Below are 13,051 nucleotides of genomic sequence, written 5' to 3' on the forward strand. Positions count from 1 at the left end.
TTGTTTTTGGCCTGCTACCAAATCCAAGGTCGCTCTGCTAGCCACACAACAGCTCAATAAATTGAGAAAGGAAGTGCTGAGACAAGGAATACGACTTTATGTGGAAAGGCAGCTGACCAGGAAAATGGCAGACGAATGTCTCAACTATCTTATAGGGATTTGTATTGCCAGGTTATTTTTTTTTTTAACGGCAGAGAAAGCGAGGTGAGGAATAAAGTAAAAAGGCAAAACAGAGAGGGAGAGGCTGGGCAGAAGTAAAGTAAAAAGCGCCCTGAGTTTTACAAAACATCTCGGAGGAAATGCCTAGCCTATGGAGAAGATATGTTAATCTCTTCTTTTTTTGCAGCCATTCACTGGCATGGGAGTTAGATTATTTTCCTGTGAGCTGAACAGAGGTACTTTAGTTTAATAGTCAGGCTGAGAAGCAGGGTTCTCTGAGGCAGGATTTCGTGTATAATTATAAAATCTGAAGCAACAAAAAGCAAGTCAAAGAAACAGTTCCATCCTAGAGTTAGAGCTGACTAGGAGAAGGCAATGGCACCCCACTCCAGTACTTTTGCCTAGAAAATCCCATGGACGGAGGAGCCTGGTAGGCTGCAGTCCATGGGGCTGTGAAGAGTTGGACATGCCTGAGCAACTTCACTTTCACTTTTCACTTTCATGCATTGGAGAAGGAAATGGCAACCCACTCCAGGGTTCTTGCCTGGAGAACCCCAAGGATGGGGAAGCCTGCTGGGCTGCCGTCTATGGGGCCGAAGAGTCGGACACGACTGAAGCAACTTAGCAGCAGCAGCAGCAGCTTCCTTCTAACAGGCCTGGGCCGCCTCCAGTTGGGCCTCTGACTCCAGGCCCCGCCTGACTCTAAGTAGAGCCAAATCACCTCCCCTCCTCAACCCCCACCCCTGCCTTTATCATTCCTGTGCAGATGGCTCTAAGCACTCCAGGAACCAGGCGGCAGTGAACAGAGACCAATGTTGTGCTGGGTGGAGGTGGGGGATGTTATAATCCAACCACACCCACTCACTCAGCGCTCTTGGACCTGCCCACGCCCTGCCCGGCCAAGTCCTGGGCCAGGGACCCTTCACACAGAGAAGAAAGGCTCCAAGTCTCTGTCACCATCCCAGCAAACCTGAGAATCCACCATTGCTGGTCCCACCCTCAACTGGATCTCACTCTCCAAGTGTCTCTGAGGATAATGCTGGCGGCTCTGCTGATCACCCTCAGCTGCCTCAGCCTCCACACCCTGGGCAGCCATGGGCAGGTAACTGGGGAGAGCCTTCTGCTGCAGCAAAGGGAACACTTGTGGAGTGGGGGAAACCCAGGGCCTGACTCCTCAAAGATCCCTCCCAGGGATGCTTCTCTAGGATGCCATCCTCTGAATCCTCTTCTCAGGAACCTCCACCCCTGCAGGGAGCCACAAGTTCCCATTCCATCTCCCAGAACCCCACCTCCACCCACTGGTCCTCCTCTGACCCTCCTGCCTTCATACCCGCCTCCCTCGGGACAGCCTCCAGCTTCCTCCTCTCACTTCCCATCTCCCACCCGGGGCCCAGCCTGCACACTCTCCTTAGGGTTACCTGTGTACAACCCTCCTGCAGCCCCTCCCAGACTAGGGCTTGACCTCCTCCCCACTCCCACCCAGGTTGGAGAATGCAGGCTTCTAGAGCAGGAGAGGACTGAGTCTCAGTGCTGACAGGGACATGGTGTGGTATCTACACACCTGTGTGGGAGAGGGAAAGAGTCAGTCTGGGCATGGGGTCAGGTCATTGGAGATTGAGTGTATATTTGTATGTCATCCGCACAGTAAGTCTCAGAGCCAGAAATGTGCTTGGAGGTCATCCAGCCCCACATCCGAAGTGCAGGAACCTCTCTAATAATAAACGACCCTCTTAGTACATAGAGAGGATCTATACGCGGTCCTGACAATAACCCTGTGAAGTCAGGAAGTATCCTCAGTGTATAGGGGGAGAAACTGAAGCCCAGAAAAGTTGAGACTTGCCCAAGATCTCACAGTCAGTAGCTGGAGAATTCAGAACTGAACCCACATCTGTCTGACTTCAGTGCCTATTATTTAAGTTTTTGAGCTCTTGACAAAGTTCACACTCTAGATATTTGAGCATAGAAATGAGATTCTGTGTTTCTGAACTGAACTGCCCACAGGACCTCTGTTCAGTACCCTGAATTTACATGTTTTCCTGTGTGGCTCCTCTCTTTCTTTTCTCCATATGCCCAGGATATTACCTCCAAGGACCTGGATCTGGCTCCAGACACCTTTGATGATTCCTATGTGGGCTGCTTGGAAGAGATGGAGGAGGTGGCAGTCCATCTGCTACAGAGGGAGATGGTCCACCATACCTGGCTGTGGGATGCCTGGGAGACAGCTAGGAAGTACTGGGAGCAAAAAAGTCCAGGGCTCAGCCTGCCTACGGGCTTCAAAACCGAGCATGGAATCGCCATTGTGCTCTATACCAACTCATCCAACACTTTGCACCAGAAGCTGAACGAGGCTGTGCAGACAGGCGGTGGCTCCTGGGAGTCCTACATGAACCAGTTCCACTTCAAGGCCCTGCATTTCTACCTGACCCGGGCCCTGCAGCTGCTGCAGGGCAGTGGGGTCTGCAGCAGGGAACCCGGGCAGATGGTATTCCGAGGCGTGCGCACAATTCGCTTTGAACCTAAGAGGCTGTGGGACTCTATCCGCTTTGGCCAGTTTGCCTCCAGCTCCCTGAATGAGGCAGTGGCCCGCAGTTTTGGTAATACCACCTTCTTCTCCCTAAGGACTTGCTTTGGGGCCCCGATCCAGGACCTATCTGTCTTTCCAGAGCAGCATGAGGTGCTGATCCCCCCACATGAAGTCTTCGTGGTTACTGATTTCTTCCAGAACGAAACCCACAGCCTGGTGACTCTCTCCAGCACCAATCACATCTGCAGCCACTTTAACTGTGCCTATCTGGATGGTGAGCCATGCATGAGGGAAGCAAGACTGGCAGGAGACCCCTGGTTGACTTAAATGTCTAGGGCCTTTCAGGAGACCCATGTGACTAATGGGGAAGTTGAAGGCCAGAAATTAGCTGAAGTTATTTTCTTTGTCTCAGGTTCAGCCACTCAGACAAGGCCCCATGGGGTTTACTGCATGTGTGAATATTCTCAGATGATTCTTTAAATGTCCTCAAAATGTTCTTCTGCTATACAGTCTAATAGACCAAAATACCTAGTTAAGGAGGATGCTAAGCAGAGGAAAGTGGCAGGAGTGCGGCTTCAGGAGGCTCTGGGTGTAGTGGGGCTGACAGGACACACGGATGCTATTCCCCAGTGCTGAGGAAGGGACCCAGGGATTGGGGCCAGGGTGGGGCAGGGATGGAACGGCAAACGGGGAAGATTTCTTGGGAGAAGGAGGAGGAATGGTAGTCAGAAGTATATTTGGGAGAAGGGAAAGCTGGATTGAGATGGGACGTGGCTTTGCCAGGGCTTGGTGGGAAGGGAAGTTTGGGATGTGAGGGTTTGTCTACATGGAGGCCTCACTGTGCTGTCTGTTTCAGGGAGGAAGAGGCCGAGATGTGAGTCTGTGCCAAGTGAGTCACCCTCCTGCCCCTCTTTCCCTTGCTTTGACTCCCCTGGCCCTGCTGACCATTCACTGCCTTTTCTTCTTTCTCTAGCAGGAGGGCAGGCAGACTCACTCTCCAAGGGGGTCTTCTCTCTGCTTTCCTGGCAGACCCTGCTCTTGGCCTCTTGGGGATTCTGGCTCTTAGAAACAAGGATCTGAAAGTTCAGGACCCGCCACTTAGGAGTCCTGGGACCATGTGACCTCCATATGAAGAAGGGAGGCTTTGAAGAGCCTGGAGAAGCAAGAAGGTGGTTTCAGACCCAGACCTAGCAGCTATGTCTCCAACCAGGATGTCGGGGGATGCTGCACTGTGATGACATCAAATTTCATGTTTGGTGTGGGGATCAGAGTGTTGGGAAGGGCCTGGAAGGCCAGGAAGTGGAGGCACTGGCAACCCCTTTCCCTCTCTCAGATGCTACCCTTCTGTCGTTCCTGTCATCCTGCTCAGGGCACTTCTCTTGTTGGTTTCCCCTCATCCAGGCCTGTGATGAACATTCCGTACTGGGGATGTAGCTCCAAATCCCTTCCTCAGTTCAGTTCAGTTCAGTTCAGTCGCTCAGTCATGTCCGACTCTTTGTGACCCCATGAATTGTAGCATGTCAGACCTCCCTGTCCATCACCATCTCCCGGAATTCACTCAAACTCACGTCCATCGAGTCGGTGATGGCATCCAGCCATCTCATCCTCTGTTGTCCCCTTCTCCTCCTGTCCCCAATCCCTCCCAGCATCAGAGTCTTTTCCAATGAGTCAACTCTAAACATGAGGTGGCCAAAGTACTGGAGTTTCAGCTTCAACATCATTCCTTCCAAAGAACACCCAGGACTGATCTCCTTTAGAATGGACTGGTTGGATCTCCTTGCAGTCCAAGGGACTCTCAAGAGTCTTCTCCAACACCACAGTTCAAAAGCATCAATTCTTCGGTGCTCAGCTTTCTTCACAGTCCAACTCTCACATCCATACATGAGCACTGGAAAAACCATAGCCTCGACTAGATGGACCTTTGTAGGCAATGTAATGTCCCTTCCTAAAAACCCCCAAATTACCCAATGGCCTCAAACCTCCCTAAGTATCCCAAAGTTCTCCATCCAATGTGCAAAGGTCTGAATGTGTCTCCCCAAAATTCAAATGCTGGAACCCTAATGCCTGATGTGATGGTATTAGAAGGTGAGTCATGGGGAAATCATTGGTTCATTAGTTCATGAGCCCTAATGACTGGAATTTTGTTCTTGTAATAAAAGACCCCACAGAGCTCCCTAGCAGCTTCCAGCCTGTGAGGACCCAGGGGAAGGTGCTGGCTATGAACCTGGAAAAGCCTTCATCTTACCAGGGTGGCACCCAGATCTCAAACTTTCAGCCTCCAGCCTCCAGAACTGTTAAAAATTAATGTTTGTTGTTGATAAGTTACCTGCTTTGTTGTATTTTTGTTATAGCAGCCTGAACAGACAAAGAGAAAAGGTTTCCTGAAACTTTTCCTAATGATTGCTATGACTCCATCACTAACAGCCCATATTTCCTGTTTCAGAAACAGCTTTTCTTGCCAAGTACCCAGGAGGAGGGTCGTGTGCCCCTTACCTAGACTTTCTCTGTGGTGGGGAAGCTGGTGTTGGTCTCCAGTGACAGTCACCGGGGGAGGAGGAGGGCAGATTTCTCTTTTATACTGTCAAACCCCACAACCGTTGTGCCTCTCCCACACAGCTGCTCAGAAATGTGACGCTCTCCCATCTATTTCTGGATATATCCCCTAGGCTCAGGAATACTAGCCTCTGCTCAGGGTTCTTTGGGCCAGAGCTCTTCCCATGAAAAAGGGAATCCCTGAATCCAGAGACAAATCAAGGATTCAAGCTGGAACAAGTGCCTTCCCACTGGGTTTGGTCCTACATTCAGCATCCCTGGCCTCAGGGAGTATCTCATCGATCCTTTCAGATGAGCATGGAGACTCACCTGAGGAGCAAGGAGAAATCCCAAACTAGATAGTCTGGGTCCCAACTCCAGCATTGACTGGCCATGTGATCTTGGAGGACTTTCCACTTCACTCCAGACCATTGTTTGATGACTAGATTTGACTCCATCTCTTGGGGTCTTTCTTGGGGTGCCAGGTCTCGGGATAAGTGAAGCAATTCCCCAAAGCCAGAGGATGGAGAGAGGAGAAAACCCTGATGCCAACAGGTCTGGCCCCGTGTTGTGTCCCTGCAGGCCTATTTGTCCAGACAGTATAGTATAGTACCTTCTGTTCCAGCAACTGTCAGTGCTCAGGACCCCCTAGGGGGAGAGGCATCAGGATACGTAGGTGAGATGCTGTTTTCACAGTAACGGAGAACGGGAGAGTGACTCCTGATTTCTAATCTTAGAGAGCTTAGGGGGGCCAGTCTCATTGGGAGGGAACAAAAGAACTTGTCTTGATCTTCTGTGGTCTTTGACAAGCAGTCTGGTCTTTTGGACTGCCTCTCTTCCTTTTTGTTTATGCTCTTTGGTTTGTGGGATCTCAGCTCCCTGACCAGGGATTAAACTTGGGCCACTGAAGTGAATGCCTAAATCATAACCCCTAGGCCACCAGGGAACTCCTTGGGATGCCCCTCTTTTCATTTCCCTCTCTCAACCCTGGACACAGCTTGTCTTCCTTTTTGGTTACAGGAAGCAGGATTCTAGATGAAGGAAATTCTTTGTCTGGCAAACCTGAGGGGATAGGGGAAAGAAGATGGGTCTGAATTAAAGAACCAGACCAGGACAAGGCCCTGGGGTGAATCTAACCTTCTACGCACACCTCAGACACAGCAAGTAGCAAGTACATCTATTAAATACTAGCTTCTGCATCCACAAGTCCTTGGCCACTCTGAAGGAGGAATCCTGCCACCCCCAGAGGCTCACGCTACCAGAAAGCTCCTCCCAGAGCTGCTGACCGATTCCTCAGCTGGCCCCTTCTCTCATTACCTCCTGCGAGGTATCCAAAACTCAGAGCTAGTGTATTTATAGGCAAGCCCAAGGAGGTGAGGGGAAAGGCTAATGTTTATAAACATGGGGTTGCCTGAGTCTGAGAGGTCAGGGGACAGAGGGTCTGGAGAGGGACAAGCCTGGCCCCTGAGGATGTGAGAGAGAGCTCTGCATCTGGAGGAAAGGGAAGCTTACTGGAGGGAAGGGGTATAAACAGAAAGGAGGTGGGTGGGGGCCATTCAGATGTTGGACAACATGTCACCCAACTGTTGGCCGTATGCAAATTGTATACAAATAAATAAGTGGAATAAACTATATGAAACAACTGACTGGTTCAAAACTGAGAAAGGAGTACAACAAGGCTGTATATTGTCACCCTGTTTATTTAACCTCTGTGCAGAGTACATCATGTGAAATGCTGGGTCGGATGATTTACAAGCTGGAATCAAGATTACCAGGAGAAATACCAACAACCTCAGATATGCAGATGATACCACGTTAATGGCAGAAAGTGAAGAGGAACTATAGAGCCCCTTGATGAGGGTGAAAGAGGAGAGTGAAAAGGTCACCTTAAAAACTCAATATTAAAAAAAACTAATATCATGGCATCCAGTCCCACCACTTCATGGCAAATAGAAGGGGAAAAGGTGGAAGCAGCAACAGATTTTCTCTTCTTGGGTCTAAAATCACTGCAGATGATGACTGCAGGCATGAAATTAGAAGACAATTGATTCTTGGATGGAAAGCTATGACAAACCTAGCGTGTGTGTGTGTGTGTGAGTCTCTCGGTCATGTCCAGCTGTTTGCGACTCCACAGACTGTAGCTCACCAGGCTCCTCTGTGCATGGAATTTTCCAGGTAAGAATACTGAGGTAGGTTGCCATTCCTTTCTCCAGGGGATCTACCCTACCCAAATTCTTCCACAGTGGGGGCAGATTCTTTACTTTCTGAGCCACCAGGAAAGCCCATGAGAAACCTAGACAGTATATTAAGAAGCAAAGACATCACTTTGCCGACAAAAGTCCGTATAATTAAAGCTATGGTCTTTCCAGTAGTTATGTATGGATGTGAGAGTTGGACCGTAAAGAAGGCAGATGGCCAAAGAATTGATGTTTTTGAACTGTGGTGTTGGAGAAGACTCTTCAGAGTCCCTTGGACAGCAAGGAGATCAAACTAGTCAATCCAAAAGGAAATCAACCCTGAATACTCATTGGAAAGACTGATGCTGAAGCTGACGCTCCAGTACTTTGGCCACCTGATGTGAACAGCCAACTCATTGGAAAAGACCCTGATCCTGGGGAAGATTGAAGGCAGAAGGAAAAGAGGGCAACAGAGGATGAGATGGTTGGATGGTATCACCGATTCAATGAACATGAACTTAGGCAAACTCTGGGAGATAGTGAGGGACTGGGAGGCCTGGCATGCTGCAGTGCACGGGGTCACAAAGACTTAGTGACTCAAGGACAACAACAACAGTGCACAAGTGGTGACCTCTCAGCAGGCAGAGCCCTCTGGGTTCCCTTGGCCTAGTGCCTTGGAGTTCCAACCATGGCCGAAAGGGCCCACCCAAGGGACAGACCACATCTCACAATTCTCCTCCTCTAGCTCTGGTTTGCAGGGAGAAAAGCATCCTGGAGATAGACCTCGCAGTCCCTGGGAAGGAAAGTTACAGCTTTCAGCCCGATTCCCCCCACCCCGCTGACTGTTTTTGGGGAAGAGAGGTATGGGTATCAGGTTACTGTTTTGATGCTATAGTTAGCCTCGGACTTGGCTGACCCTCGGGACTCCCGGTTCACAGCACAGCGCAGCGTCTGTGCAGACTTCAGCCCCTGCCATGCAGAAGCTTCAGTTCTCCTTCCCTCTCTCGACCTGTTATCAAGTCCAAGCTCGCTCTGCTTGCCGCCTGACAGGTCAATAACTCTGAGAAATGAAGTGTTGAGGCAAGGAATATGACTTTATTGGAAAGTCGGTTGACTGAGAAGATGGCAGACTAATGTCTCAAATTAACTACTTATGGGGTCCGTATGCCAGGTTCTTTTATAAAAGAGCGGGGTGGGGGAGGTGAAGAACAAGGTAAAATGGCAGAATAGAGAGGGGGAGGTGGTGAGGAAGTTAAGTAAAAAGGGCTGTTAGTCTTACAAAACATCTTGCAGGAAATGCCCAGCCTGTAGAAAAAGTGTGTTAATCTCTCCTTTTTTTGCAGCCATTCACTGGTGGAAAGGTCAGCTTCTCTTCCTGTGAGTTGAACAGAGGTATTTTAGTTTAACAGTCAGGCAGAGGGGCAGGGTTCTCTGAGGCAGGACTGTATGTATGATTATAAAAACTGAAGCAACAAAAAGCAAGTCAAAGAAACAGTTCCATCGTGGAATCAGAATTGACTCTTCCTTCTAATAAGCCTCTGCTGCCTCCAGGTGGGTCCCTGACCCCTGTCCCCTCCCCACTCCAGCAGAGCCATTATTACCCTTCTACTTTATCATTCCTGGGCAGATGGCTCTGAGAACCCCAAGAATCAGGAGGCGGGGAACACAGGCTATGGTTGTGCTGGGGTGGAAGTGGGGGATGATATGATCCAAGCTGAGTCCACTCACTTAGACGTGCCCTTGGACCAGCCCGTGCACTGCCGGGCCAAGTCCTGGACCAGGGATCCCTCACATCAGAGAAAAAAGGCTCCAAGTCTCTGTCCCCCAGCCCACTGAAGCCAAGAAAGACCATCGCTGGTCCCACCTTCATCTGGATCTCACCCTCCAAGAATCCAGCAAGAATGATACAAGCCACTCTGCTGATAAGCCTCAGCTGCCTCAGCTTCTACACCCTCGGCAGTGGTGTCCGCCGTTATGACCCTGGGCAGGTAACTGGGGAGAGCCTTCTGCTGCAGCAAAGGGAATACTTGGGGGGGTGGGACCCGGGACCTGACTCCTCAAAGATCCCTCCCAGGGACGCTTCTCTAGGATGTCATCCTCTGAATCCGCTTCCTCTCAGTAACCTCCACACCCTCAGGGAGCCCAAAGTTCCCACTCCATGTCCCAGAACCCCACCTCCACTCCACAGTTCCTCTTGTGACCCTCTTGCCTTCATACCCTCCTCCCTCGGGACAGCCTCCAGCTTCCTCCTCTCACTTCCCATCTCCCACCCGGGGCCCAGCCTGCACACTCTCCTTAGGGTTACTTAAGTGTACTACCCTCCTGCAGCCCCTCCCAGACCAGGGCTTGACCTCCTCCCCACTCCCAGCCCAGGAGGATGCAGGCTTCTAGAGCAGGAGGACTGAGTCTCAGAGCTGACAGGGCCCTAGTGTCTACATACCTGTGTGGGAGAGGGAAAGAGTCAGGCTGGGCATGGGGCCAGGTCATTGGAGATTGAGGGCATATTTGTATGTCATGGGCACACAGTCTTAAAGCCAGAATGGTGCTTGGAAGTCACCCAGCGCCACATTCCACCAAGTGCAGGAACCTCTCTAATGATAGATGACCCCTTTTAGTTAGTTAAGATCTATATGCAGTCCTGACAATAACCCTGTGAGGTTGGAAGTATACTGACTTTATAAGTGCAGGACCTGGAGCCCAGAGACTTGGCCAAGATCTTACAGGCAGTAGGTGGTGAATTCAAGATTTGAACCAATGTCTCTCTGACTTCATTGCCTGTTATTTAAACCCTTGAGGTCTTGCCAAATATCAGACTTCAGATATTTGAGCATAGAAAAGAGATTCTGGGTTTCTGAAATAATCTGTGTCTAGGACCTTAGTCCAGTACCCTGAACTTATACACTTTTCTGTGTGGCCCCTTTCTTCCTTACCTCCATATGTCCAGGGTGTTACCATCCAGTACTTGAGCCTGGCTCCAGACACATTTGATGATGCCTATGTGGGCTGCTCGGAGGAGATGGAGGAGAAAGCAGTGCTTCTGTTAGAGAAGGAGATGGCCAACCATACTCGGTTGCGGGAGTCCTGGGAGACAGCCCAGAAGGCCTGGGAACAAAAACGTGCAGGGCTCACTCTGCCTCCTGGCTTCAGAAGCCAGCATGGAATTGCCATCATGGTCTACACCAACTCATCCAACACTTTGTACCGGGAGCTAAACCAGGCTGTGCGGACTGGCGGTGGCTCCTGGGAGTCCTACATGAAGCACTTCCCTTTCAAGGCCCTGCATTTCTACCTGACCCGGGCCCTGCAGCTGCTGCGGGGTGGTGGGGGCTGCAGCAGGGAACCCAGGCAAGAGGTGTTCCGTGGCGTGCGCAGGATTCACTTTGTACCCAAGAGTGTGGGGGACTCTATCCGCTTGGGCCAGTTTGCCTCCAGCTCACTGGATGAGGCAGTGGCCCGCGGATTTGGTAGTGCCACCTTCTTCTCTCTAAGGACTTGCTCTGGAGCCCCCATCCAGGCCCTGTCTGTCTTTCCTGAGGAGCGTGAGGTGCTGATCCCCCCATATGAAGTCTTCGTGGTGAGCAACTTCTCCAAGGATGGAAACAAAAGCCTGATGACTCTCTCCAGCAGTGATCAGATGTGCAGCCACTTTAACTGCGCCTATCTGGGTGGTGAGCCATGCATGAGGGAAGCAGGACTGCCAGGAGGTCCCCAGTTGATTTCAGTCCCCAGGGCCTTCAAGAGACCCACGTCATTAATGAGGAAGTTGAGGGCCAGAAGCTAGTTGGAGATATTTTTCTTTGTGACTCAGGTTCTGCCAGCTCAGTGGCAGTCAGATAAGTGCTTTCTGCATGTGTGAATATTCTTAGAAGATTCTCCAAATGTTCTCAAAATTTTCCTTCTGCTACACAGTCTAATAGACCAAAAGAACCTGGTTAAGGAGGGCAATAAGCAGAGGAAAGTGGCAGGAGGGCTGCTTCAGATCCCAGGAGGCCGTGGGCGTAGTGGGTTGATGGGACGCACGTGTGCTATTCCCCAGTGCTGAGGCAGGACAGAGTGACTGGGCCAGGGTGGGGCAGCGATGGAAAGGCAAAAAGGGAAGACTTACTGGAAGAAGGAGGAGGAAGGGAAGTCAGAAGTGTATTTGGGAGAAGGGGAAGATGGATTGAATTGGGAATAGTTGTACCAGGGCCTGGAGGGAAGGGAAGTCTGGAGTGTGAGGGTCTGTCTACCTGGAGGCCTCACTGTGGTGTCTTTTGCAGAGAAGAAGAGGCCAAGCTGTGAGTTTGTGCCAAGTGAGTCACCATCGGGTCCCTCCCTCGGCTCTTTGACTCCCCCATGGCCCTGCTGACCATTCACTGCCTTTTCTTCTCTCTGCAGTAGGAGGGCAGGGAGACTCACTCTCCAAGGGGGCCTTCTCTCTGCTGTCCTGGAAGACCCTGCTCTTGGCCTCTTGGGGGTTCCAGCTCTTAGGAGCTGGGCTCTGAACATTCAGTGCCTGCTACTTAGGAGTCCTGGGAACATGTGATCTCCAAAAGAAGAAGGGAAGCTTCAAAGAGCTTGGAGAAGCAAGAAGGTGGTTTCAGACCCAGACCTAGCAGGCATGTCTCCAACCAGGATATTGGGGGATTTGAGCCCATGGTAGGGTGGAGGGAGCCCGGCTCTGTGGTGGGGACTCCTGGGAACAAGCAAGGGCAGTGCTTTGATGGCTACTCCATTAAATAGTGCTGCAGTATGGTGACATCAAATTTCATGACTGGTTCGTTTCATGAGACTGGACTCTCTGCCCTGCTTTGGTTTTATGGGACTCAGGGACTCAAATGAATGACTTCTTGATCACTTTTAGACATGGTCCAGGTGCAGACCCTTGTCACACACCATAGCCTGCAACCCCAGATGCTTTAATAGACCTAGAGGTTCCTCACAACAGCCCAGAAGGCAGGAAGGGGGACAGATGGCTTCCTCAGCCATTTGTCTGGCAAGAAATGCAGATCCAAGGAAAGAAGTCAGAGAGGTTGTTTTCAAACTAGGACCCCTGCCCCCACCCCCCACACCCCTGTCTCAGTTCAATCAAACTTCTGAAGGAGCTCAAAGTAGGAGCCTAAGCCCAGGACATCGGGTCCCCAGAGCAAGCCATTTCTGTGTGTCCTCTCCCACCAGGGTTCATTTTCGGGATTGGCAATCTCAAAACACCATGAGACAGAGATTAACACACTCTGAATGAAAGTGAAGGAGGAGAGTTAAAAAGTTGGCTTCAAGCTCAACATTCAGAAAACTAAGAGCATGGTATCCGGTCCCATCACTTCATGGGAAATAGATGGGGAAACAGTGTCAGACTTTTTTTGAGGGGCTCCAAAATCACTGCAGATGGTGATTGCAGCCATAAAATTAAGAGACATTTACTCCTTGGAAGGAAAGTTATGACCAACCTAGATAGCATATTAAAAAACAGAGGCATTGCTTTGCCAACAAAGGTTCGTCTAGTCAAGGCTATGGTTTTTCCAGGGGTCATGTATGGATGTGAGAGTTGGACTGTGAAGAAAGCTGAGCGCCGAAGAATTGATGCTTTTGAATTGTGGTGTTGGAGAAGACTCTTGAGAGTCCCTTGGACAGCAAGAAGATCCAACCGGTCCATGCTAAAGGAGATCAGTCCTGGGTGTTC

The 13,051-nt window shown here is 50.6% G+C and overlaps 2 protein-coding genes across 12 annotated transcripts; both read left to right on the forward strand.

Annotated features, from left to right (window-relative positions):
* The first annotated feature begins 1,195 nt into the window (after positions 1-1,195).
* On the forward strand, positions 1,196-4,460 carry LOC147358191 (ecto-ADP-ribosyltransferase 5-like). The gene is made up of 4 exons (XM_086340511.1): positions 1,196-1,261; positions 2,234-2,957; positions 3,540-3,572; positions 3,657-4,460. Exons 1-4 carry the CDS (start codon positions 1,196-1,198, stop codon positions 3,761-3,763), a joined length of 930 nt encoding a protein of 309 aa, XP_086196637.1. The 3' UTR covers positions 3,764-4,460.
* Positions 4,461-8,313: 3,853 nt separating this feature from the next.
* On the forward strand, positions 8,314-12,137 carry LOC147358192 (ecto-ADP-ribosyltransferase 5). Of its 11 annotated transcripts, none has more exons than XM_086340515.1 (6): positions 8,314-8,442; positions 8,736-8,943; positions 9,221-9,380; positions 10,337-11,060; positions 11,652-11,684; positions 11,770-12,137. In XM_086340515.1, the coding sequence occupies exons 3-6, from the start codon at positions 9,294-9,296 to the stop codon at positions 11,874-11,876; spliced, it is 951 nt and encodes a 316-aa protein (XP_086196641.1). In that variant the 5' UTR covers positions 8,314-8,442; positions 8,736-8,943; positions 9,221-9,293; the 3' UTR covers positions 11,877-12,137. The 11 variants fall into 11 exon arrangements, with proteins under 11 accessions (XP_086196641.1, XP_086196639.1, XP_086196638.1 ...); XM_086340513.1 differs by having other exon boundaries at positions 8,736-8,769; positions 11,773-12,137; XM_086340512.1 differs by having other exon boundaries at positions 8,315-8,442; positions 8,736-8,769.
* The last annotated feature ends 914 nt before the right edge of the window (positions 12,138-13,051 follow it).

Source organism: Bos grunniens, chromosome 15 (genome assembly GCF_055505025.1).
Source record: "Bos grunniens cultivar Pamir isolate PY7600 chromosome 15, Bosgru_T2T1.0, whole genome shotgun sequence".
NCBI lineage: Eukaryota > Metazoa > Chordata > Mammalia > Artiodactyla > Bovidae > Bos > Bos grunniens.